At 42.6% G+C, this 26,575-nt stretch overlaps 1 protein-coding gene across 1 annotated transcript in view; it reads left to right on the forward strand.

Annotated features, from left to right (window-relative positions):
- Window positions 1-26,575, forward strand: part of COL13A1 (collagen type XIII alpha 1 chain) — a 116,929-nt gene that overhangs the window by 87,439 nt on the left and 2,915 nt on the right. Inside the window, exons 35-42 of the mRNA XM_059729893.1 lie at window positions 736-762; window positions 7,992-8,072; window positions 10,510-10,545; window positions 13,384-13,437; window positions 13,714-13,767; window positions 14,475-14,510; window positions 18,797-18,883; window positions 25,720-25,758. Of these exons, the coding sequence (XP_059585876.1) occupies window positions 736-762; window positions 7,992-8,072; window positions 10,510-10,545; window positions 13,384-13,437; window positions 13,714-13,767; window positions 14,475-14,510; window positions 18,797-18,883; window positions 25,720-25,758 (414 nt within the window). The remainder of the gene's footprint in view (window positions 1-735; window positions 763-7,991; window positions 8,073-10,509; window positions 10,546-13,383; window positions 13,438-13,713; window positions 13,768-14,474; window positions 14,511-18,796; window positions 18,884-25,719; window positions 25,759-26,575) is intronic.

Consider the following 26,575-nt stretch of genomic DNA (forward strand, 5'->3'; position numbering starts at 1 on the left):
ACCCATGCAAAAAAAAACTGGAGTGGCGCACACAGGGGCATCACATGCCGTTCAAATCTGGAGCCTGGCTGGCCAGAGCTAAGCTCTGGCTTCCAGTCAGGCTCTGAGTGGCAGGATCGTCACTGCTGCAGCCCCAGGAGGACCCCAGCACCCCAGGTAAGACTGCTGCAGCCTCCCCTACCCAACCTGGGGTAACCTGCCACACTCTAAAGGGCACATGGCACAGGCATTCCCTGGGTACGACTAGTGGTGGCACAAGGTGTGCCCATGCAAGTTGTCCCTGAGGAACCAAACGTTCATACTCGTGGGCACAGCCTGAGAGAATGAAGCAGGCAACTGATACAACTGATACTAAATCCCGCAAACAGAGTAAATCTATTGTGCAATGAGTGTTAAGGGTAAAGAAAGGAAACATGCCTAAGGCACAGGCAAAGAGAAAGGGGTTAGAGGAAAGGGAATGATGCGATCAGAGGATGAACCAGGGAGATGGTCTAGGTAGCAGACAGCTGCTGTCAGGCTGTGCCTAGATAGACTCTCAGCATTACCAAACTGGAGCAGTATGCGAAGTGCATCTTAATACAGACAGAGAGATATTCTGAGGCAATGTTTATTTAATGTATGTGAGTTCAGCATGTCAGAAACAGAAGTTAACACACTGCATGTGAAACCAGGATACTGGGATTTAAAAATAGCTTAGTAAAATACCATTTTTCTTATTTCTTATCTCAAATGTAGGGTCCTCAAGGCCTTCCAGGACCGAAGGTAAGGCTGTAAAACATTCAGTATTGACATTTTGACTCAAGGTAGCCAGAGAAGATAAATTCTGTTTAGTAACAACTTTATAGTTTTCATAATTTGTTTTTGAACTGGAGGTAAAACGTATTCAGTGAGTTTGCAAAATAGAGCTATGTCAGTTTGGGATAAAAAAATCGGGTCTCTGATTTCTATCTCTCTGCCTCCCTTTCTCTGTCTGTCAGAAAACTTGAGGGCCCACTCTGGACCTCAGAAGTATTATCAAAATTGGTAATTCTCTGTGAAATATAAACACATAGGGCACAAAACTGGAAAGGACTTCCTGAGTCAAACCAGTCTTCTGCTATTTCAAAAAACATGTTACATAATCCTTTTCACAAACTTCTTAAGGTCCATCTTAAAACTAATCAGGATTTTTGCTTCCACAACCCCTACTAGAAGTCTGTTCCAGAGTGTTTCGTCTGATGATTAGAAACCTTTTTCTAATTTCCAGCCTAAAGTTATTCATGCCAGTGAATTCCCAATTATTCAGCTTCAACAAAACATCGTATTTTGACAATAAAACATTACCACCAGATCAACATGTTGCTTTTCATCCAATTATGTGATTTCAAAACCTCTCTTTTAAGGTTGGAAAATTTACAGGCTTGATACATAGCTATGCAAATCTACACATGCAATATATTTATAGTACTAATTTGAATGATGCCATTAAAGGAACCAACACTTTGAGGACAGATGTTAACACACTGCACTCCAGATGGCTTTCAAGATGTTAAAAAGATGTTAAAAATAGAATAAATATATCCATCTTATATCCCCAGGTTTTGGGTATAATATAAATATATAACTATCAGTTTTCAATAACTTGCTAAACACCACTATCACTTGTATGAAAAATCTATGCATCCTGCAGTCATGATCTGCACTGCCATGTATCAGAAAGACCCAGAGGGCGCATTCACACATGAAAGCATGTGCACTTGCAGCAGCTCAAATAGAAGTGGTACAAATTTGAGCCGGGGCTTTTTGCCTCAGCACACATGCCCGGACATGCTGTGCACTTTGTTGTGGAGCAAATTGTGCCACTTGGGGCAAAATAACCCTGCCTGGCTCCTCATGGATCTGCAGCCATGTCCTCCAGCCCACAGGAGTTTGTCATGGGGCTGGCACCTCACCCGGCCTCATGGCGCTCCGTGCTCCACCACCTAAGCTGGCTGGAGGACACCAGACCAGTCTGCTTTTCCACCATCCATCGCCACCACCTCTACATGCTCGTGTGGCTCATGATCCATCCTGCCACCCTTGTGTTCTGCCCAGATACCAAGTGGCAGGACCTGCTCAGCGAGGGCATGGCCTGGGCACCCCAGTGGCTGAGTCTATACTCCACCCTCATCCCACGAGCCACTGAGGACCTCAGCTGGTGGCCCCTCCATGGAGCCATGGCCATGGGTGTGTATGTGGCATGCTTCACGGACACCCTGGTCTCCTGCCCCTTCTGCAGGGAGAGGGAGACCCTGCCACACATGACCCTCAAGTGTGCCAGGCTGGAGCCCCTCCACCTCCACCTCCAAAACCTCCTCCTAAGGTTCTGGTTGAATTTCACTCCCCACCTTTTTGTTTTTGGTCACCTCATCTGCAGTCCCACCAAGTCCTGGGACCTCCTGGTCAACCTCCTCCTGGCCCTGGCCAAGTGGGCCCTGTACTTGACTAGGAAGGAGGCTGTGGCCAGGAGGTGCCCAGAGACTGCGGGGCCGCTTTCCTCTCATTTGTTCATGCACATTTCTGGGCAGAGCACCAGTGGGCAGCGTCCACCGGCTCCTTGGATAGGTATTGAGGACTGGTGGGTGCAGCCCGGGGGGGGGGTTCTGCTCGGTGTCTCCCTCAGGCATACTCATTTTCATGTTTTGACCCTTTGACCCTCACATCAATTCTGTCCTGTTTTTTGCCTTTGTACCAGGAATTCTGTTGTATCTTTCACACACTGGCCCCACACAGTAGTTAGCCAGGTGGGCCTTAGGGTCCACGGTATTTGAAGGATACAAATAGACAGGAGCTTCTGGGGGAGGAGCCTCTGGGAGGAAGTTGGCCACACCCTTTCCTACCCCAGGCTGCTGCTGTTGCTCTTGCTGTTCCTGTTGCTGCTACTGCAACCTCGGTTTCAGGAGCTTCTGGGGAGAAGATGGCCAGGCCCCTTCCTGTTTCTGGCTACTGCTAGCTTGTTCTCAGAGCTTTTGGGGGTAAGCAGGCTGCACCCCTTCCTGCTTTGGGCTGCTGCTGCTGTTGCTGCCCCCGCATGGGGGGTCCTCTGCTGCGTGCCACTGCCCCACCTCAGAGAGGTGCCCACCACACTGCACCATATCCCAGCACCACACACCAGCTTCTGCACCCCTGTTCCAGCCTGCTGCCCAGCCCACCACCAAGCTGCGGTTGGGGGACAGCCTGGAGACGGAGCCTGCACTGCCTGTGGGCCCCTCCCCCACCCGCACTGCTGGAGCCTAAAGGTGCCTTGCCTGCCCCATCTGCCTTGGCAGGCCACCCCCAACCTTCACCTCCACTTTCACCTAAAGCACACCCTGAGTGGCTGAACTGGATAGCTACTACCACTGTTGCTGCTGTTGCTGTTACTGCTTCTGTCTGTTCTACTCCTGTCCTCTCTCAGAAGAGAGGGAGATTCTACTCCCTCACCACACCTGCACCACCCAACACCACACCTGCCATGAATTACTCTCTAATTGACTGATTGCTTCTGCAATCCCTTACAGCTAGGTCACTGCATCTGATCCTGCTTTGTTTTCCTACCTATTGCTTTGCTGCTGAGTGCCTGGCTTGAGGGGCTCCTGGACTGATGGTCAACAAACAAAACCCCTCCCCTGCTCCAGCCATCTCTTACATCTGCCTCAGCAGCCTTCCCTTTGTGTTTTTGCCCTTGTGTGGTAAGTCCTCTGGTCCACTTCCCCTGGGCTGGTGTTCATTGTGTGGCTGAGTAAGCCAGCTTGAGTGTCCTCCGCCCTTGTGTGTGTGTTTCCCCCTCCCTCACATTCCCCAAGCATAGCCCTCCTGATTTTTTTCCTGTGGGGCTGTAGCTCATCGAGCTTCAGCCACCCCCACCCCATTTCCCCCACAACCCCAGCCTATTAGATTCACCAGCCCCACTGTATATTTTAGTTTTCTTTATTGTTTTCTCCTCCCTCATGTGAAGCAATGGCAGGGCAGGAACCTGCTGGGGGGGCAAGTGCCCACACAGAGCTTTCTGCAGCCCCCACTATGGGGGCAGATCCCAGCCAAGCCCCTAAGGGGACGCATGCCCCTGCAGCCTGCACCCTGGAGGCAGAGTCTAACCACACTTCTCCAGGAGTAGAGAAGCCTGCAACCTCTGCTGCAGGGGCAGGCAGAACTCTGGCAGAGAGCCAAAAGGGCCAGGGGGTCTCCCCTGTCCAGGCCCCTCCTCCAGACAGGTTCCCAACCCCCCTCCCCCACCATCAGGAACCAAGGGAAAGGGCAGTGGGAAGGGCTTCTCTTCAGCCAACTCCATAGCTGGGGGTGGGAAGGGTAACAGCCCCACCCCCAAACCTAGACCACTGGTGCCTGAGGGTACCAGGTGCGCTACACCAGCCAGTACACCCACTTAAACTGTCCCTGGCCCTACCCTGGCCCCACCAATGTGACCCCCCAGCAGAGGAACTGCATCTATGCACAGGTGGCAAGGGGGTCTTTTTCCTTGCCTTGGAGGCTGCTGAACAAAAGGCGGTGGAGAGGGGACTTGTGGTGGAGAACAAGTATATACCCTTCGAGCCCCTAGAAGAGCTGGGCACCAGGGTGGTCCTCAACTCTGTCCCTCCTTGTATCCCTAATTGGCCCATGCTCCCCCAGCTCCAAACCCTGGGAGAGTTATCCCCAGCTGGTACCAGGAACATGACTGGAGGCTGAGGGGTGCCTTGTGATTCCTTTTCAGGGGGCCCTGGTGAGGGTTTTCTATACGCTGGGAGACCTGTGATGTTTCCGGTGCCGCGTCCCAGGGCACTTGCGTCACGAGTGCCCCATGGGCCAGGAGGAGAGGGCATCCTCAGATCCCACTGGCAAGAGGGATGCCCCTGCCATTAGTACCATTTCCCCTTCAGGCCCCCCTGGCACATCATCCAGCCCCTCTGTGAGCTCAGGGGACCTCACTCACAAACCAAGTTTGGCGGAGTACCGGGGAAGGCAGCAGTAGCCAAGGGGAAAAAGGAAGTAGGGCCCCCCTGCCCCTAGTCATGTTCTTGCTGTAGCTGCCCCACCCATCCAACCCTCACCTTGTCCTACTGGAGCCTGTCCACCTGAGGACCACCCCATGGCTGAGTGGGTGCAGGTCCCCTCATGGTGCAAAGCCAAAAGGAAGGTCCAGGCATAGTTGGAGCCCTCTGACGTGGAAGATTCCTCCCCAAGACCACCACATGGGGCGAAGGAACAGCCCAGCTCCCATGGGCCTCCCTGGCTGTGCCTGACACCCCACCCCCTGGAAAGATCAAATGGGTGATCCCCGTGGAAAAGGCTTTGGGGCTGCTGGACAGTCCCGAACAGGAGCCCATGGAGGAAGCCCCTCACTGCTGGGCAGGACTTACCCCCTGAGACCACAGGTGCTGAGGCTTTGTCCAACCCAAAGGAAGGTCCAGCAACAGAGCACCCCTCCCCCACAACAATCTGGGGAAAACAGACCCTAGGGCTCACCCCGGTGAGTCCTGGGGACACTAGCCCCTTGTGTCAGCTAGACTGCTGAAGCAGCATCCCAAATTCACTTTTTAAAATAACCCAGAATCTACATTCTTTCACAATTAGAACAAAAGAGAGAGAGGGATTGATCAGATGGGCAATGTTTTATTGCTATATTTACAATGTTAAATCAGTTTGGAAGCCTACCAGTGTCTCTAGCATTATAATAAAATAAATCCTAAATATCTAAATTTTTTAATGTTTGCACTTGGTTTCCTTATCACTTGGTGGGGATGTGATGGGGGGATGTGGGGTTTGCAGGACGGGGGTGGGAAGGGGGTGGGGGGAATGTAGGTGGGTGTGGAGGGATGTTGGGAGATGCAGGTCAGTGTGTGGGTAGGTGTGGGGGGGCTGTTCGCTCCCCAACCCAGCTCCAGCCTCCCGCACTGCCCGCAGCTTACCAATAGCAACGGCAGTCAGGGCTGCTCAGGGACTTATGTCACAGCCCCCTGGTGTGGCGCAGAGCATTGGGGGGCAGCGGGGCTCAGCCCTGGCCACCTGGCACCTGCACTGCAGCTGCCGCATCATGTAGGTGCAGCCCAGCTTGGCAGGGCACCGCACACTGTCTGGAAGCTTGGGGGTGCTGTGGCTGTCACTGGGGGCTCAGAGCTGCTCAGCCCAAGTCACCTGGAGTTCTGAGACAGTGTGCAACACCCTGCCAAGCCGGGCCGCACCTGCGTGATGCAGCAGCAGTGGTGCCAGGCAGTTGGGGCTGAGCCTCGCTGCCTCCCACACAGGGGGGCTGTGCCATGAAGTCCTGAGCAGCCCTGACCTCTGCTGCTACTGCCAGTGATTGTGGGGGGGCTGGGGCCAGTTGTGGGAGTGAGCAGGGGAAACGAACAGGGAGTTGGCAGAATGAATGGGGGTGAGGGGAATGAATGGGGGCTGGGGCCAGGTGGGCCCCCCTCCTTTGGTCCCCCCCCCCCTCCTCCAGCCCCCCAACCCCCTAGGTACCTGGCACGAAGCAAGGTCCAGGTCATTGCAGCTTGCACCACTGCCTGCCCTGCATGGGCAGGCAGCGTGCTTCAGCACCAGGCCAAGAGCCAGCCATAGAGACCCCCTGGCTGGCTGTGTCACTGTGGAGGACCAGGCCTGTGGTTGCCTCAGAGCACAGTCCTGGACCATGCCTTGCCTTGCTTTTTTCCCCTGGGGTACTTTTTGACCCCTGGGTATGCACGCCTAGAGAGGACTTCTAGGGACCATGCCTATGCACCCACTCTACTCTGCATAGGCATAGTCCCATAAGAAACAAGTCCAAATGTTTCTTTGGATATGGAAGGCTATATTCCATCTCATTATCATCCCATGTTCTTTATGAAGTCCTATGGTATCTTTGTAATGACCTAAAAGATAGCTGACTGTTCTTTGGAAGCACATGTTTATGGTAGGGAAGTCTGTTCCAGGTACATACACTGGAGCTAAGTAGAATGTTTTGAAGTACAGTAAGCAATGATACATGTTTTTAAAAAATAAATAAATAGGATTATCCTTCATAATAAAGGGAGAAGTGGCAAATATAGTTGTGCAGGGAGCATACTTTTATACAGTGCTGACATTTCTTCTAAACCAGGATAACATAAAAACAAACATTTCCACATGTCCTATTAACTGAATTTTTGAAAAACAAAAAACATCAAACACAAAAACACCCTTTGGATTGAAAAGTTTTGTTTTGTCAAAATGAAATGTTTTATTATATTATACTCTACTATCCTCTGCTATACTATACTCACCTATACTGTATCAAGAACATACAAACATAAGTAATGCAATACTAAGTTAGACCAACTGTCCATCTCACCCAGGTTCTAACAGTAGCAAGAGTAGATGCTGTAGAGGCAGAGCACTGAACACTATATGCCTAGTGTGATCTATCCCCTATTCATTTTTCTCCCTGGCAGCCATCACCATTGGATTACTGTTCTTTAATAGCCATTAATAGATCTATCAACTATTCATTTGTCTAGTCTCTTTTTGAACCTGGCTCTACAACCATCAGCCTCTACAACTTCCTGTGTTAATGAGTTACACAAGTTAACTTTGCACTGAGTAAAAAAGTAGTTTTTTTACTTATTAGTCATTAATCTGTCTCCTGCTCATTTCATTGTGTGTCCCCTAGTTCTGATATTTTGGGATTTGGTAACTTTTTCCATCAGAAAATTTCCAGTGAGCTCTATTACCTATACTTAACTCCTACCTGCTTTGGTTATCGCTACTCCTTCACTAATATCTTAATACTTGTTATGCTCTGTTCTTCACAAATGGTGTTGGTGTTCAGTCACTGAGGCTAATTCTTCCCTTATTTGTAAATCAGAAGGGATCTCACTGGGTCAGTTGAGCTACGCTGCTTTTCTTCAGTAGAAGGAGACAATCAAGCTATCTTTGGCTTCTGTTATCATCTCTGCCACTACCATGCCTTTGAAATGGAGGAATGTTTGTTTTAGAAGTGGTACTATGGTGGGTTTATTTTCTGATCCATCCTTCTTCAGGGGGAAGCAGGGATTGATGGAATGAAAGGAGAGAAGGGTGTCCAGGGTGAAAAAGGAGACCGAGGTCCACTGGGATTACCCGTAAGTATCTAGGAAGTAGAGAGAACTTGGCAAGCTATACTTAGTCCAGTCATAAAAAAATCGATAAATAAGATTCAAATAAGAATTTGACTTTGTAAAGTGAGATTTAGGGAGCAAAAGATAGCCTATAAATTGCTATGGTTCTTGCATTTTAGTGGTAAGCAAGTCTCCAGGGTTTTAGAGAATTAGGATAGGCACCTGAAGCTACAGAATCTTCTCTTTTGGGCCTGTTAAACTAGAAGACTCTTTAGAAAAGGGTCCCCTGTATTGTTGTTTCTTCTAATTGGGTTGGAAATTAAACAAAATCAGCTTTTGGCACTTCTCTTTCAGTCCTGGCTGTAACCTTAAACGAGAGATGTTAATCATATAGCCTGTAGGCTGGATTTGGTCCACCGAGCCTCCGTATGCAGCCCACTGGAGGGCAGCATATGTTGGACCCTTTGGCGCTGTTGGGCATGGAGATCGGCAGTGAGCTTGGCTCACCACTACTGAACCCTGTGCTCCTGCCGACCTCACCCATACTGGGATCTGTGCTCCAGACCCTGTGACTGGCCCTGCTGCTGCTAGATCCTCCACTGCCCCCACCAGACCCCACACTGCTGTTGCAATGGCCACTGAGGCAGCCCATGTGCCCTAGGTTAGATCCAGCCAAGCGGGAGCCCCATGGTCTGGGTCCAGCTTGGGGCCCCAAGTGAGTTTGACATCCCTGCCTTAAAGTTTGGAGATGTGCTAATGTGAAAGAAAAACAGCCTGCTGAGCAATTTGTAACCTGAAAAATGTTTTGGTTCATGTGTTAGTGTGGTTCTTATTTTGTCCATTGAAGTTCACCTATCCCTGTCATTTCTACAATAAAACCTGAAGGCCTCTCAGAAGCAGGAAATGCCTAACTAAAATGTCACTCTTCACTTTTATACGTAGCAAGTGTAAACTTTTAAGTATAGTTATGATTAAACCAGTGTTACTGTGCAACTCACATATATGCTATCAAAGAAGCTGTAATGAAAATCCTTGGAGTTTAGAATCAGAGTAGCTTTATATCAAATACAGTCAGATTTGAAAGGAAAGGCCCTGAGATTTTTGCTTATTAACAAAAAACACTCAAGTGAAAGCACCAAGTTCACTTTTATTGAACCTTTCTGCCTGGAAACAATACTGCAAAGAGGGTATTTTCCATATGTGTGTGATGTTGCTATTTTTGTTGGCCTTTATCACCCAGACCCCTTGTCCAGTTTTGCCTGGAAATGTGCATGTCTTTGTTTATTACTGTGTTGAAAAAATCATGTTTAAAGCAGTGATTTCAAAACTGACTTAAAAAATGGACACAACACATGAGAGTGGGAAGGGAAGCCCTTCACACAAATAGGTGATTCATACATTTCCTTTTTGTCCCAGCCACCCACAGTTCTCAGTGGCAATAAAAGTAAAAACAAGCTGCTTCTCAGGGGAGTTTTAACAAAGGTGGAAAGAAAGCAAGAACCCTTTGAATATCTAATTTGCCTTCACAAACAACTTAATCATAAATGCTAAATAATTTTTTTCACTCTTGTTTGTGACTAAACTAAACTAAAGCTGAGGAAGTTGCTGTGAATATGTGAACCAATGACACAAGAATATGTTCACACAGTGCACAGAGAATTAATCTGACAACTCCTAGTAGTGGGAGTGCTGTGAAGGATTCTCCAGAGGCAGTTGTCCCTCTCTGAGGAGGTAGTCCCAAGTATCCTTGTTACTGTGGCATTTGTTTTGACTCTGTGTTTCAACCTGTTTGAAATTATTTGGCTTTTAAAGATACAGCTCCTCTTTTTTCTAGGTATCAAGCCCATTTCTCTCACAAATGTTTAATGCTTGGCAGTTCCACTAAAGCCAGTTAATTAATAAGGAACTATGTTCTTTATTAATGAATCCCCATATTTCCACCTGGAAGCTCACAGAATTGGGGATGGCTCTCCAGCACCTGTGGCAGATACTCTGTAAATTCTAGGCATCTAGATTGCATTCTAGTACCAAATGGTGGAACTCATTTCAGAATTAATCCATGACAATGCACTGTCTGTCCCAACAGTGCCAGCTTGGTACTGTTGTTAGAAGGGTCTGTAGCACCTGCATTACATTGCCTTCTCTGTTGCCTAGAAAAGCACAGAACAAGTTCACTTTTGTTAACCATCAGGCCATACTTTGGTACAACATGAGAGGGAATAATGCATTTTCAAGGGGATTTTAAAGTCACCAATCAACAGTACTTACATTCAATGTCTCTATGTTTTTGTTGGTTTCCTTGTAAGTACCATCACCTGTCCTTGAGGTCTGAGTTTTTGTTTATTGCAAGCATATGTTTGTCTCAAGTCACTTCACTCACCTCTTCCCTCCCCCTTTCCTTTTCCTTCCCTGACCCCCTTTCCTTCCTGCCTTTTTTGTTAACCCTTCCCCATCTGTTCAGGGTGCCTCAGGTTTAGACGGCAGGCCTGGACCACTGGTGAGTTCCATTTCTCCATTACCCTCCATTCCTCTTCTCTGATGCTATGATTCATCTCGTCTGTCCTCCCCATAGCCTTGTTTACGATATGACTAACTTTCTTTTCTCTGAACCAGGAAAGAATAAGTCAAACTGATAAATTAAGACACACCTACTGACAAATGAAAAATCACTTTCTTGTCAGTCTCAATATTGTCTGTCCATCTGGGACCAGGAGATTTAGCTTTAATCTCATCCTTTCAAATATTTTGTAAATATGGGTACATTATTGCCATAATTATATTAAATGAAGCCTATGCAGGAATCTGTTGTACTATGTACTTCTGTCCTCATTTTGTGAAATGTCTCCGTTTTGTCTTTCCCCATGGTAGCTTTGCTTACAGCCCTCTGCAACAATGACTCCCCAGATTTGTCTTGGGCCTAATAACACCTTGTGTTTCATTCTGTGAGCAGAAGGTTTTGTTGTTCATTGTTTTCACATCTACCATTTAGGATTGCATTGCAGTGGGTTGCAGGAACCCTCTCCCAATTATCTGAGATGCACCCCGCCAACAGGAAGAGATACATCCTTTCAGCAAGCATAAATGCCTTCACCAAGTCCTAGAAACCTGGGGTGGAATTTTTTTTAGTACTGATTCCATTCATTTGGGATATAATGGTGTCTACTGGTTGAGCAGGAGTCTGAGAATCAAGAGTTGTAGGTTCTGCCCCCAGCCCTATCACTAACTTACTGTTATGTCTGGGTAAATCACTTAACCTCTTTGTCCCTAAGTTTCCCAGCCTGCAAAACTGGAATATAAATAATAAATCATAACACTCTTCCAGTTTTACAAATCATTTGTTACTCCTGGACAAAAAATGCTATGTAAGGGTGTCAAGGTTCCTTGGGTGAATTTGATATCTTTTATTAGACCAACCCAAATAGTTGGAGAGTAGTTATTAAGCAAGCTTTCGGGTTCAAAAACCCTTCATCAGGGTAAGGAAGTTTCAGCAGTTGGTGTGTGCTCTTCCTGGATGGAACGAAAAGGGTGTAGCATTTTTATTGCTTCATAGAATGACACATGTCCTCCAATTATAATCAGATTTGGTGTTATTCAAAAACACTTTGCTTTTCCTTTTTCAGTGGAACAGGAAGTAATTCCATTGCTCTTTAACTCCTGCCAAACAGAAAATAAACAGCAACCTCCTTATTTCAGGAAGTTATATATTTACTTTTATGAATATGCATATTAGATATTCTAAATAGTTCCGATGGATATTTAGGGAAACAAGGCCTTGAATGATCTTAAAATGACACCCTGAGAAATCCTTACCTCTCACGCAATTCCTGGGCCATCAGGCTACAACATCACTCTGACATTTTCCTAAAACAACAGAAAGATATAGGAAGTTAAAATCCATATGATATATTTCTAAAGGATTATGGGGATGATTTTTTTTTACCTGCTTACACTGATGCAGTGAAATTTGTGTGTTTCATAATAAACTAATTCTCTAGCCAGATTCAGCAAATTCTTACTTAGACACATAATCTTCCTTAATGACATGAGTCATCTTTTGGGGGTAAGGATTGTAGGATCATGATTAAAGCTCCATGCCCTTTTCCTTCAGACAAAGGGATTAACTAGTGTAAAATGTGTACAGGTTCCAAAAGGACTCCCAACTGTCAGATAATGAGCTTTTCTAGAATTCTAGGAAAGAATTGCTGGAACCGGAACTTGGATGACTGGCTGGTTTTTCACCAAGCCAGAATAATAGGATTTGATTTATCGTGGAGTTAAGAAGATAAATGACCATTAGAAAGGTTTAGGAAGGTGTTCTGAGATCTCGGTCTTTGCAAATTTGAGATACCTGCTTTACTTAGCTGGTAAAATGGTGTCAAGGAGAATGCTAGATGTTATAAAGCAGAACACTCAAATGCCCTGTTTCATAGGAGTGAATCTGGGGTCATACTAATGTAAACCACAAGAATCTCCGCAAAAGATAGGAATAAGTTTTCTTGGCTTTAAGAAGGATAACACTTTTCTTGAGTAGAAGAGCTGTTACCCACCCACTGTAGTGTTAATGCAAAAAAAAAAAAAGACCTAAATGGGCAGATTAATTAGCTAACTTGGCAAACTCCAATAAACCTCAGCACAGCTGAAAAATTTTGTATGAAATTGGGAGCTTGCTCTTGGGCCAAAGGCTGAGCACGGAGACTGGGTTTTTCTTATAGCATAACCTAGGGCCTGGTAGAACAGTGTAAACGGTGAAAGGGCGGACAGAGGACTTAGAAATGTATGAGTACTCTCTCTCCTGTTTGCATCCGTGTATGTGTGCATCTGCACTAGTCTCTGCGGCATGGTGACCTTTCAGTCTGCATGGTGAGCTGCCTACCAAAAAGTACTGCAAATCCTTATTTAGTTTACGCTCAACTGAACTGACTCAAACAAACAGACAAAACTGCTTAAAAACATGTCTACCTGGCCTTCATTCTGCTACAGTTTTCAGCTTTGTTGGGGGTACAAAGAGAACAGTAAAATTTCACTCATTTGATTTATAAAGGGGTGTATGTCAATATTATTTTTAATACCTACACCCCTAAAATAATGCAAGGCTCTGTAATATTGTACCAGTCCAATCCATTGTAGCTATTCCCGTGTTTTTAATGGTATTTCACAGTTACTGAAAACCCATCCTCATCAGCCCTGAAAGCTGTAGTAATACAAGTGATGTCTCAAATTAACTGGAATCTCCTTCTCAGCTGTGCTTTTTCCTCAAGGAACCATGCTGTTTCCCAGATTTTAAGAAGTTTGTTGAAAGACATGGGTTTATGGGTTTTCTTTTCTCAAATTACAGGGTACTCCAGGACCAATTGGAGTTCCAGGACCAGCAGGACCAAAAGGGGAAAGGGTAAGTTTACTTTAAAACCAAACCTTTCCCAGCCCCTCCACTACCCAATGTCTTCAAAGCTGCTACAACTTCTCTGAGGAGGGGCTTTTTGTACTTGTGAATGTGAGCCCTTGAGTTGGCCCTTCTTTTATTTTTAATAATTTGTATTTTAGATGCCTGGACACAATATATCTTTTACATTGTTTCTCGCACTGTTGGTTCACCCATCTGTTAATAACATCAACCTGTCAATATTGTCTACAAATAGAAGATTCTCTTCTTTTGTCTCTTTTTAAGGGAAGTAAAGGAGACTCTGGAATTGCAGGACCAATGGGACCAGCTGGGCTTCCTGTAAGTAGAGGATCTTTGGTTGTTTTGCCATTTACAAAGCCTTACGGCATCACTTCCAGCAGAAGAATACTCTGTGGCAACAAAAGGGAATGTTCTTTTACTGCCATAGTAGCATCTATATCAAGCTGAGGCAATAGTCAAAGGGAAACCCCAATTCAAATTTTCAATTCAGTAGACTTGTCTCTAGGTCCCAGTACCCTCTTAATGATGTTATAACTTCCCAAAGAATTTAAAACAATTGGAATAATAGGTAAAGACAAAATATATAACATTACATATATCTTGAAACTACTGACCTGAAGCCAAAACTATGCCTACATTATTTATCTATTATACTATGGTGGTGGTATTGAACACCTCCCATTCTAAGTATTTGGTGTTCCATTTGAACGCAGTTCAGAGGACTTAAGGATTCATCTTGGAACCACAGTCACACAAATAGCCTCTCAGTCACATTACTTACATAAGATTTTTACTCTTAAAAATATGGGATTGCTGGACTAGAACTTTCCCTTTAATGAGTCATGAGACTGCTTCATTTTTGAAGTATAAATTGAATAAAGTTTGTTGGTTGGCTCATTTTTAAATTGTGCCCTTTTGAATCATATGGTTCCTGTGCTAAGAATAATTTTGACTCAGTAAACAAAGGGATCTGTTTGGCTGACACTGATTTAAAACAGTGTAATTTTTCTCTTTATACTTTTTAGGGTTTACCAGGCCCACCTGGTGACAAAGGAAACCGGGTAAGTCCTGAACCACAAGTCCTTGCATTTGGTTACTAATGTCTTCACACAGTGGTGGAATGGTTAACTTTTGAACTACCTAGGGAAAACTAGGATAAAATCTGACCTGATAAACCTGTTGCTTAGATTGGTCTTTTACAGTGTGATCTCTCCAATTTATGCAATATATTATAGCCAAAGATATGATTTGAACTTTAAAGTATACAGTTGGGATTTTCTAAAGTACTCATTGTTGGCTTATCCCTTTTCTCACTGAAGTGGGAATTCTATCATTGACTTCAACAGGAACAGATTTAGGCCAGCATTGAGGGATTTTGAAAATCATACCTTATATAGTTAGTGAGATGGGCAGGGATGCAAACTAAGAATTCCTCCTCAGATTAATGAAGATGGTACAACTCTTAGCACATTGCTCTTAAATTACTCTGGATGGTGAAAAAGAATATCAGCTACTATGCTGCAGCACAATGTCTTTCAAGGGTTTCTTAGAGTCAGAATTTTTTAAGTGAACATGGAAATATGGAGATCAAATAAATATGAATATATTAGAGAACCCAATTGTAAAGTCTTGTGCTCCTTATTCAGGCTTTTAGATGGATTAGTGTAATAACAGTGAGATAAGGCACCTAGTTATGTAAATTTATGTAAATGATAAAGAAATAAACTATACCACGCTGTATTTTTAATGTATAAAAACATATCTAAACCCTACTTTAATCTATTATTTTTATTAGCGTCATGGGAATTCACGCAAATGCTTTCTATTTTATATATTATTTGAATCCTTTGATAACAGTAGTAAAGAGATTTACAGCTGAGTATAGTTTATGCACACCCATATTTTTTTATAAGGTGCTGATACCATATGGACATTAATCTGAAATAGATTAAAGTTGTGATGGAATATGTGCGAAAGTAATAGCTTTATGGATGTATTTTCAGATAACACCTAGTGAGTGCTCATTCTCCCTCTTTTTCATCTGGAGTGCTCTTCTGATCTGGAATTGGATAAATTAAAAGTTCTGAAAAGTACTAGCCAGTCAGCATGTTAAACAAGGAGAGTCCAAATTTCTTTCACGTCATGGCAACTCCAAGGTGCTGCCACAGTTTTAATCATTCCACTTCTGATTTTGCTTTTTAACTCACTATTTATTTTATTAAGATTGTATTATGTTTCTCAATAAGAAATAACTTTAACAGAATCCTTGGACTTTTTCAGTTGGTTTTAAATCTGGATAATATATTTTAAAGGAGGGTTTTTGTTGGTTACAGTAGGAACCAATATAGGCACATGTGACTTGATTGTTCCCATCACATAAAAGTAAATAAAGAGTAGGAAGAAGTGCTCCTTATCACTGCAAACATGGAGTTTCATTGGCCCCTGAAAAGAATCATTGGCCTGAAATGCAACAAATGCTTTGAAAGAAAAACACTTAGGAAACTTGTTTGGGAATGTGCAATGCCACAGCTTTTCAGGTCTGACCTTTAAATGTATCTTTTACCACTAGCATTTTAGATAAAGGCGTCCCCTTATCCCAGAATCCTGTTTACAGATGAATAAAAGGCTCTCCATAGAGAAACTCTTGGAAATTAAAGTAAATGTTACAATTTTAAAAGCATCCATTACAAAACTGTGTTGTTCAACTGGAAACACTGCAGAGATCTTAAACGTTCTGAAATATGGGGGCTTCTATGATATCTAATTTGGAATCAAGCCAACACATGGTAATCTCTCTTCAATGACACTGCTTGGTCTCTATAATTATGATCTAGTGTATGATCTTGGAGCAGGGATGAGCATCATCTACAGCACTGGTTCTCAGCCTTATTATACTTATGCACCCCTACATAACTTTTGTGAACTGACAGACACCATTTCATAACTGATTTATTACAGAGCTTACTTCTGTGCAGAATGGCCAGGCAGTGAGGGTCAAGGAACAGCCAGCCAGGGATGAGCCTGAGCCTGTGCTTATCTCCTCACACCTGGTTATCTTCTTACACTTTTTCACCCTTCAAAGGATTTGGGGGCACCTGGTTGAGAATCACTGACCTCCAGCATGCCTTTTCCCATCATACTTGCGTATCAGAGAGATACTGTAAAAATGACATGATGTGGGCTTTTCTGAGTCATTTGAATCTTGGCAAAAGTGGTGAAGGATATCTGGAAGGATAACTGATAACCAAACTATTAGGGATCTGCTGGAAGATGTAAAGAATGATAGCAAGAAAAAAGTTTTTAAAATATAAAATCCGTTTGATCCACGGAGATAGACTTGCTACAACAGGACACTGGGAAGACAGCAGTGTAATTAAGTAACTACAAGCACCTGCCTCATGTGCAATAGCCTCTTTTCCAGCTAGATTATGTGTTAATTTTAAATGCTCCTTTAAAAAAATCTAGTACCAGTAACATAAATGCCAGTAAGATAAGGGTATATCCACTGTACCTAATGCATTGAGAGTAGGTTCTGAAAAATCCACTCCACATTCCAATCATTGTAATTTGGCAAAATTAGTTCTCAGACTCTCTTCAAAATCTTCCCAATTGCAGAAGGCAGAACAATGTCTTTTTTATGCCCTGGAATTTTTCTCCTGAGCAGAGCCATTTCTTCACTATAGGAAATGTAATAACAGCCTCAAGAGACAGTGCAGGCCTGAAAATGCTGTGCTATGGAAGAGCTGCAAAGCAGATCCTGGAACAGGACTGCCTTTCAGGCAAACCAACTAAAAAAGTGTAAAGCTTTAAAGCCTCATGTGTTTTTTTTAATATCTGTATTTTTTTCTTCTCCTGTGTATGTGTGTCCATGTGTGTTCCTTGCTTCGACAGGTCCTCCTTTGTCCCCTTTATCCCTTCCTCTTTTTTTGCCTTTTCTCCTGGGTCCTTCCTCTTCCCACCATTGCAACCTGTACCACGTTTTCTCCTGGATTATCCTCTCTGTTGCAGTGCTTGATCCCGGGTGATTTCTCCTCATTACCTCTCCTCTCCCATCCATTTCTCTTGCCAGTTTTGACTTTATTTTACTCATCATCCCACTTTTTTTTTAAATATATATATACATCTGCTGCCTGGTGTTATTTGTACCTTTTAACCCTGACCATTGAAATCCTAAATAAAATTCACTCTTCAGCAATTCTACCTCTGTTTTATGTGCAACACTTTTGAGAAGTTCTTTTTTATTGAGCCACTCATTTTTAAACATATTACAAAAGTATTTTGCATATGTATTTTCTAACAATTAGATAACCCTAGCCTGTCTTTGATTTGCACTCAATGTTTGCAGTGACTTCAGTGAGAATGAGGGTGAACTTTTCCCCTGAGAGGGCTAGCATGAGAATATTTAAGTCCCCTTTAGGATCCATTTATACACAGGCCTGGGTTGGCCATCTGCATAGGACTGAATTCATCGTCTGGGCTCAAGCCTCCTCTTGCTTAAGCCAGTATAAACCAAGGGAAATGACAGTCAAGTCAGCAGTGGTATAAAGTCAGTGTAAATCCAAAAAGAAGACCCCACCCCAGCCTCATGAACAAATTAAAGCTGTAGTAAATTCAGACACAATTTTGCTGGTTTAAAGAAAGAAAAGTTATTTTACATTTAAAAATACAGCATTTTAACACGGCTGTGCAACACCCAGTGGAATGCTTACCTGAAGCTAATGACACTTAAAAATAATGTCAGGGAATGCACTTGAAGTTAATAGTTTAAAATTATATTGTTATGAACCAGAACTACTCTGAGGTGAGGGGGGCAAAGGGAGGTAGACAAAAAACAAAGTCCATGATTAGCATATGAGATCCAAATTTGAAAATGGCTGAAAGTCAGTTGTTTGCTGTGTGACTAGAGCCCAAGAAGGTCATAGACATGATGTGCTTGGGCTCCAGAGGAAGGGTAAGGGCTGTTCAGTGTGTGAGCAGCCAGGCTGTGGAGTTGTGTGAGAGCTCACCCTCACCCCTGCCCACCTGCAGCAGGCTTCTCAATATAAAACTAACTATAAATTCACTGGGGTTATAATTCTTTTAATGAAAAAAATGGGGTCACAGTCCTAGTAGCCTGTTAGGTTTGGAAATCAATAACTATTAAAGTGCTTATACCTCTAAAAAAATGGCAACAATCCCATAGAATGGTTTCCTGTAAGAGCATCCTATCTGAAGGTATCTCATCTTTTACAGTATTTTTCTAGATGTTTATCTTTTTTTTTTCTTTTACTGTCACTGACACTTATTTGAGATGGATGATCCTAAAGCTTTTGTGTATTTTTTTCTTGGACTAAACTATTATTTACAGGGGGAGAGGGGCAAGAAAGGCTCTAGAGGGTCTAAAGGGGATAAGGGAGACCAAGGAGCGCCTGGATTAGATGCACCCTGTCCATTGGTATGTTCTGTTTTATCAAATGTATTGTTTTAAGATTTGTCAATGGGAAAGAAAGAAGGAAAACTTAAATTAAACAATGACTACTCTGGTATCACAGAAGTCACATTGCTCAGATAAGGTCCTGTCCTATTCCTGTCCCACTGTAGTCTACGGCAAAGCTGTTTTCTTCAGTGATATATAGGGACAACTCCGTAAGCAAGTGGACTGTTGAGTAACTTCGCCTGTTCCTTTCTTTTCAGAAGCTTAGAAAGGAGAGCAAAGGGCTTTCATTGTGAAAGTAGAGCCCTGGAACTCCTGTTGTGATCCCAGCTACAGATTCTGTTTTGGAAATATTTAACGTCATCACCCTTAAGTAGCAATGAAATCTAAAATGCCTTCTTTTTTCCCCTCTGAGTAGTGACCAGCTGATGTGGTCAAAAACTAGGTCTCCACTTGATAACAACACAGGACACCCAGGTTAAGATACCCAGTGGGAACACAAATTGATATGAAATACAAAATGATCAGGATGAGTATTTCATTCAACATGACATCCTCTCACTTCATCAGGAGCCTCCTGTTACATTTAAAAAGAGCAAGAATGCCTCAACTTCTTCTTGATGAAAAAACTCTTCTAAAATCTTGTTGAATAGCCACAATGTTATATGATAACAAGTTCACAAAGATATAACCTGGCTGTTTCAGGAAGCTCAAGGAGTGTAAAGTGTAATTATTGGTCCTTTCAATTCTTTCCTCAGTTAAACTATTTGCTATAGTTGAAACCACTTTTGTACCACAGTGCTAAATACAGATTACATACTGAGAAAGATCCGTCACAGAAATTAATCTGTATCAAAGTGAGGATGGGAAGTGAAAATGATTTCTGAACAGAGAGATCTTCTTCCCAGTCCTCCCTTATTTAACAAAATCAGAGGCAGCTTCTGACGTTTAAAATATATTGATCCAAAGAGACAACTGTTACTTCTGATTGCCTAGATATTGTGTGTTTTATGTCTCTGACTGTCTCTGCACTGGGTATACAGCTTGAGTGCCCTCCCAGTGTAGGACTGGGCCTCTCCTCCCACAGCAGGGAGGTAACTAGCATTGACTGAAATAATTATAGTGGTTGATTTCATGAACAGGGACACCGATGTTTTAAAGGCGAGAAGGGTGAGCCGGGGTTACCTGGGCTGGACGGGCTGGATGCCCCTTGCCCATTGGTATGGTGTTACCTTCCCTTTCCTGCATGGTTTCTGTTTGCTGCTTTTTTAAATGCTGTTTGCTGATTCCTTCAATACTGGCATGGACTGTCAATAAATCCCTTTTTACCAATTTCCCTCCTATCTCCACTCATTCTGCTTGCTTCAGAATGTGATCCCTAACCCTTTTGCAGTGAGTCAGGGTTGCTACAACCATCTCTTTGTGGTATGGGTGGAAACAAAGCAGCAGTGTGGCTGTCTTTCCCCATAACACAGCTTGAAAGTTCATTCATAATTGCTTCATCTCAACCTTTCAATTTTCCTTCAGAGTTTCTCGTGGACTGATACTTCAAAGTCTGACCCTCAAATACTTCAGCTTTCAATCTGATAAGTTGATATGCTTAAATCCTGCACTAACTCAACTTTCAAGTATTCATATTTTGCCAGCAAAGTCTGACATCCTCCTACATTACTTAGGTGCCGCCTTCCATATTTTAAAGCAAATCATAAGGATACATATATAACCCAAATCAATCCATGAGAAATATCTCAATACAATATTTCAATCCATCAAATTGTCAAAAATGATTTTCTAATTGTACTGTCCTAGAAACAATAAAGCATTCTACCCTTTTGGCACAACTTAATGTAAGTCCTTTTCTAATTGCCAGTCCCCTTCACTCATTAACCCTATTAATGTCTGAAAAAAAAAGGATTTTGCAGCGTGCCAAGAGTTAAACAAATTCAGACTCAAATGGAAAAGTCTTTTAACTGAAGGACCTTCATGCAGAACCGTCACTCAACAGTTTCCTCTGTTCTGTGTTAAGGGAACGCAAGTTCAAACTCTGCTGTTGACCTCTGTTGTGGCTGTATACTCAACATATCTGTTTTCTGGTTTACCTTAATCTCAGAAAAGGTTACCCTTGTCTTAACCTGCCCAACAAAATGCTAAAATAACTATTTTAGTAGTTTTATTCACCTTCCTCAATACTCTGTTAACCAAAATATGACAAAGTTATTCAGGAGTTTATTACCACAGCTAATCTATGTCATAAATCCAAGTTTACCTAAGAATGGTAGCACCAAGTCTTGCCAGACATATGCAGCCCTTTGCACAAAAGGTGTAACCACAAGTAGTTCATTTGAACCTCCCTGTTTCAGAAACAAACCAATTAGAAAACTTTAGGTGCAGGAAGAAGTGACAATTTTCACTCAATCTGCCCTCTGACAGCACTCTACAGCCATAACCAAACAGAAGTGCTTGGCTGAAGAGCACCTTAAAAGGGCCTGATCCCACAAAAATCTGAATTCTCATTGCATGAAGGTCCAGCAAAATGGAGTGGCTTCAGTAACTTGTGTCTGTGCTGACCTCCCAGCCCTGGTGCTATCTTCAGAATGGGATGGGGGAAAAGGAGTGGGGGGAGTTCAGTATGGGGTTTTTCTTCAGCTGGTACTGGAGGCTGAGGCAGGTGGATTGGAGCTCTGCCGACATGGGGGGCTCCAATCCATCCACCCCACCCACCAGTGCCGACTGGGGAACTCCCAGAACAAGTTCCCTCTGCTCCCTTTCCCCACACTCATTCTGAAAACAGCACTGGGGTTTGGAGTGGGGACAGGCATTGCTAGGGGAGAGTGGATGCAGGCTCACAGCCTCTCTAAACAGCAGCTCGATTCCCCAACCCCTGGGACCCAACAGTGAACTTCCTGCAAAGCACCATGAGTTCCAATGGGGAGCTACTCTTCTGTCTGTGCCTCATGTAAAAAAGAGAAAAAGCCCCAAACTCAGATCCTGCATCTGGGTAAATATATGCAGTAAAATGTTTGTAAAATATTTACAATTTTAACTTTGAAACCAGCTAACACTACTGATACTCTTGGTTTTCCTTGTATCTTGAACTTCCATTTGCTCTTCAGAATAAATAATTGAATGCTGATAACTATTTACAAAGCTCAAATTGTGAACATTTTAATGGCAACAACTGTTCTGAATACTGATTCAACAAACAGATGCTGACCACATTCTTATATGTGCCATCCTAGCTGGCCAGAGAGGTTAGAGATGGAACTGTTGAATACATTTCACCTCCTGCTAGCATAAGTCAGCTTTCTACAGCACATTCCTAAGTGGTATGAAATGTCCAGGAATAAAGAATATCCTCCATGTTTTGAGGATGTTGTAGCCATGTTGGTCTAAAGACATAAGCAGACAAAGTTCTTTGGATAAATGTGATATCTTTTATTAGACCAGCTAAATAGTTGGACAAATTGTTCTTTGCAAGCTTTTGGGTATAAACACCCTTCTTCAGGCAGAGGCAGAGTTTGCAGTTGTTTTGTGCTTTCTTTGGAGAGCAGACTGGCATTCTTGTACACTGGCTTCTGTCCCATCCAGGAGAGCACAAAACAACTGTAAACTCTCCCTCTGCCTGAAGAAGGGTGTTTATACCCGAAAGCTTGCAAAGAACAATTTGTCCAACTATTTAGTTGGTCTAATAAAAGATATCACATTTATCCAAAGAACTTTGTCTGCCAGGAATAAAGACTCTACCACTGCCTTTGGAAAATTATCTGACTACTTTCTTTGGCATTACTCCTCTCAAGTCAAAATTACACTCAGAGGCAGCATCATAATGCATGTCTTTTCATGATTGTTTTGTTTTGGGAAACTCACTAGAATATTTGGTGAATTAAAGCTCACATTATATATAATAATCTGGCACCTGCGTAAGTTTGGGACACTGAGCATGGTTTGTGACCTAAACTTGTTAATACCTTACTTCAGCCTGGCATTGTACTGACACATCTCACTATTCTTCAGAATCTGCACGACTATTTATGGAGGCCAAAACTAAAGCTTTTTAAGTCTGAAAATTTTTAATCTAAAAATTCACTAACAACCATGTTCCACAAGTTCCTTCCTTTGCAAACTAGCCTGCAACAAACACTTCCATTCTTCCTTTGATCCCTAAACTGTAACTTCCCAGCTTCCTGTTCCCTCATACACCTAACTTTCCTTTTCCTTCTTCAGTGGACTACAAAATTAATTCCCACCACCACCAGTGTACCAATGGCAGCATCACTACTTTCCCATTAGTGGATTCATAATGACTTATTTCCACAGACCCATATTGTGTGGGAAAGAGTGTTGTTGAGAAACCACATTAAGAAAAATGGATTTAGAATGTAATATGGTTCTACCATCCGTGGTGATATTTGGTCCATCAAAGTCCCTTGAAACTGTATTTCATTTAACTAGTTTATCTTTCAATATAACATTGCATTTTCTTATTTGGGGGGGCCTGGGGGGTGGGAGTCCTTTATTTTCTTTGTTTTAAAATGAGATATTAAGCTTTGCAGATAACTCAGGCAGTAATTCAGGAGCTGAAAACATATTAATTTGATTAAAGAAAATGCATTCAATTCATCCTTTGTCTAATTTCCCTGACTAAACAGAGTTACATCAGGGCATTTTGCCTAATAGCTTGATCTGTGAGAGAAACATTAGGCTACCTCTATAAGGATTTGATTGAGTTTTCTAACTACCAATGTCTTCGCTCATTAGGTTAGGCTTTTCACATGTTCATTATTTCATTCCCAGTAGCTTCTCCTCATTAACCTTAATTTCCTATTTCTCAAGGTTAGATAATGCTAATGTGAGTAGAATTAATGTTTCACAAAAATTCATCTTCCAGTTATCCAGGCAAGAAGCATTCTGTCTGTTTCTTTTTAATATTCAAACATCCAAAGTTTTAAAAAAATTAAAATATAAAATATAAAAATAAACTCATCTAGAGATGCCTGACCCTGCAACCTTTTAGTACAGGATCTTCTTAATTTCAAAAGGAAATTGGCATATAAAGATCTGCCTAATCCTGCCAGTCCTATTAAGACAAAATGCCTATTGTGTCAAGTATTCAGATTGCCACAAAGGGCCAAAAAGGTGAATTAAAGTTGGAGATTCCTTGAGCATAGGGGACATTGTCAGATGGTTGAGAATTGCTCCTGTGCTTTCTGGCCTTTCTTGATATAAGGATATTTCAGAGGCAGGAACGAAAGCAGCTGGCACACACTGCATTGCAGTAACCAATCCCAAAATAATGGTCTCTTGGATGCAGCAAGTCAACAGAGCATAGAGCAGCTCTAAGGCACCTCTGTGTTATGTCAGGGACTCATTTGGCCCTGGGCTGTACTAAGGATTGGAGCAGAAAGGGAATGGAAAGGTAACATACCATTTTGCTCAAGGGAGTGCTGTAAGCATCACGTGGTAATAAGCATTTAAAATAACTCAGCTTTTAGTTAAACTGGGCAATGCAGCAGCCAGTTTATAAAAAGTAACAGTAGATGAATGGGAGCCTTATGTTAGAAACCAAAAAATATCAGCCACATATTAAAATTAACACAAAAAACAACCTTTGCCATTTACATATTAAATCTGTTGCAAAAATATTAAACAGTGAAGTCCATATGGTGATAGTAATGTAATTCTTTAAAGCAGAATGAAACCTGTTCTGTTTCCTGTGTTCCCATTTCAATGCCACTTGTCAAAAATGGAGTAACTGAACAAACTGAGCACATAGTAATTTCTATACTATGTTCTCAGCATAGCCATCTGGATTCTGGGCTTCACCCACACAGCTAAGGGACTAGCCAACAGTATCAAGCTAAACTCATTATATTCCTCTTTACTGAAAGCACTGCAGTATTGAAAAGGCCTCATTCCCACTGCTTTCCTTCACACAGACCACAGAGAGCACAACTACAAAATAGAACTAGAGGGCAAGGAATACCTGCATCAATCCTGTGACTCTTATTAAGAGGATAAGTCTAATAATTTTACTTGATAATGTATGCCCACAGATAAATTGGCAAATCTCGTTAGGAATGGTTAATGGCTGGCTGCTGCCATTCTAATGACTGTCTCTGATTGCTTCATCTGTGTGCTGTGGCTTTGCCACATTTCCCCTATTAGCACCCCTGCTCAGAGTAAAAGTGATAAGCAATGTGACAAAGTGCCTGCTGACATTTCAGCAGATTTGACATAAGGGACTTCTTACCAAAACCCAAGTTTGCAGCTAAAAAAGTGCAGCACTCACTGAAATTTGGTTCATGAGTACATGTGATCATTCCCTTCAATACTAAAACAAGTCCCTTAACACTAAGAGAGAGCGTACTGAAAGAAAAATATTTTCTAGCCATTCCTCAATCCAGAAGTTGGTGCAGTGTTTGGGATCTGCTTCACTATATTTTATCATCTCCATGTTATGATATGGAATTATGTAATACCATAAACCAGTCATGCTATGTCTTCCACTGCCAACATCTGGGAGCTTTCATGAATCCTCCTTTGTGGCTGTGCCAAACACATTTTCAAAGTGCATGACACGCATCAGCCCTCACCCCATTGCCCATTGAATATCTGATTTCTGGTTCAGACTTGGCCATATCTTTCAGACGGACATATGGGTTACACAAGATAGAAGGGAAATTATATATATATATTTGCCACATTCCCCCTACACACACACATACACACTCTAGACACTCATCCTAGCCCAATTCTGATTTAAAATGTTTGTTGCAGCTGTACTAGTTAGCTCTTTCTGTCCTTCCCTCTTGATTCTATCTCCTGTGTCCTAAACTGTATTTTTTTCTTTATTGTAGGGGGAAGATGGCTTGCCAGTTCAGGGATGTTGGAATAAGGTAAAATAGACTTTGGGGGCTGTGCTGAATTAGAGGTGTTGCTGCATTTTGCAGGTGCTTTTTTGTTAGTCTTATAAAATAGATATGTAAAGTGTACAGAGGATTCCCACTACAACACAACACTCCTGACAAACAATAAACAAACCCGTCTATTTAATCTATAAAATACTACATAAAAATATGGTCTGAACGTGAAGGGATTTTATGAGGACCTTTGATACTTCAGATTTTCAAAAAGAGCTAATAATTCCACGAAAAAGAATTTGATATATTAATTGTAAGCAATACTTCTATTCATAGATCTCCAAACACTTTCTAAATGTGGGTAAGCACTGATATCCTCATTTTGGAGAAACAGAGACAGATTAAAGACCAAAATTGTCAAAATTGAGTATCTAATATTAAGCACTTGAACCTAATTTTAGGTATGCAAAAATAATAATTGACTTGATTTTCAACAGAGACAAACACAGATAGAATTCAACTGCATTAGCTTGGAGTTATCATATAAATGAGGAAATTAATATCTTTGAGACTGGATGTCTAGCTTAGATGTAATTGCCTTTTATAAATCTCTCAAATTCTCCTCCCCTCACCAAGTTAAATATTGAAAACTCTCACATTAGGCCTCGATCTAGCTAACATTCTGTGATCTCATGGAACTCTAACTTAGAATGTCCAACTTCAGATGCCCAGACCCGTATTTTCAGATGACCTGAGCACCTGCAGTTCCCACTACTTCACTTGGATTCGTGGGTGCTCAATACCTCTGAAAATCAGATCCTAGGTTTCTAAATTAAGACATTCAAAACTAAAG

This window comes from Alligator mississippiensis, chromosome 6, assembly GCF_030867095.1.
Source record: "Alligator mississippiensis isolate rAllMis1 chromosome 6, rAllMis1, whole genome shotgun sequence".
Classification (NCBI taxonomy): domain Eukaryota; kingdom Metazoa; phylum Chordata; order Crocodylia; family Alligatoridae; genus Alligator; species Alligator mississippiensis.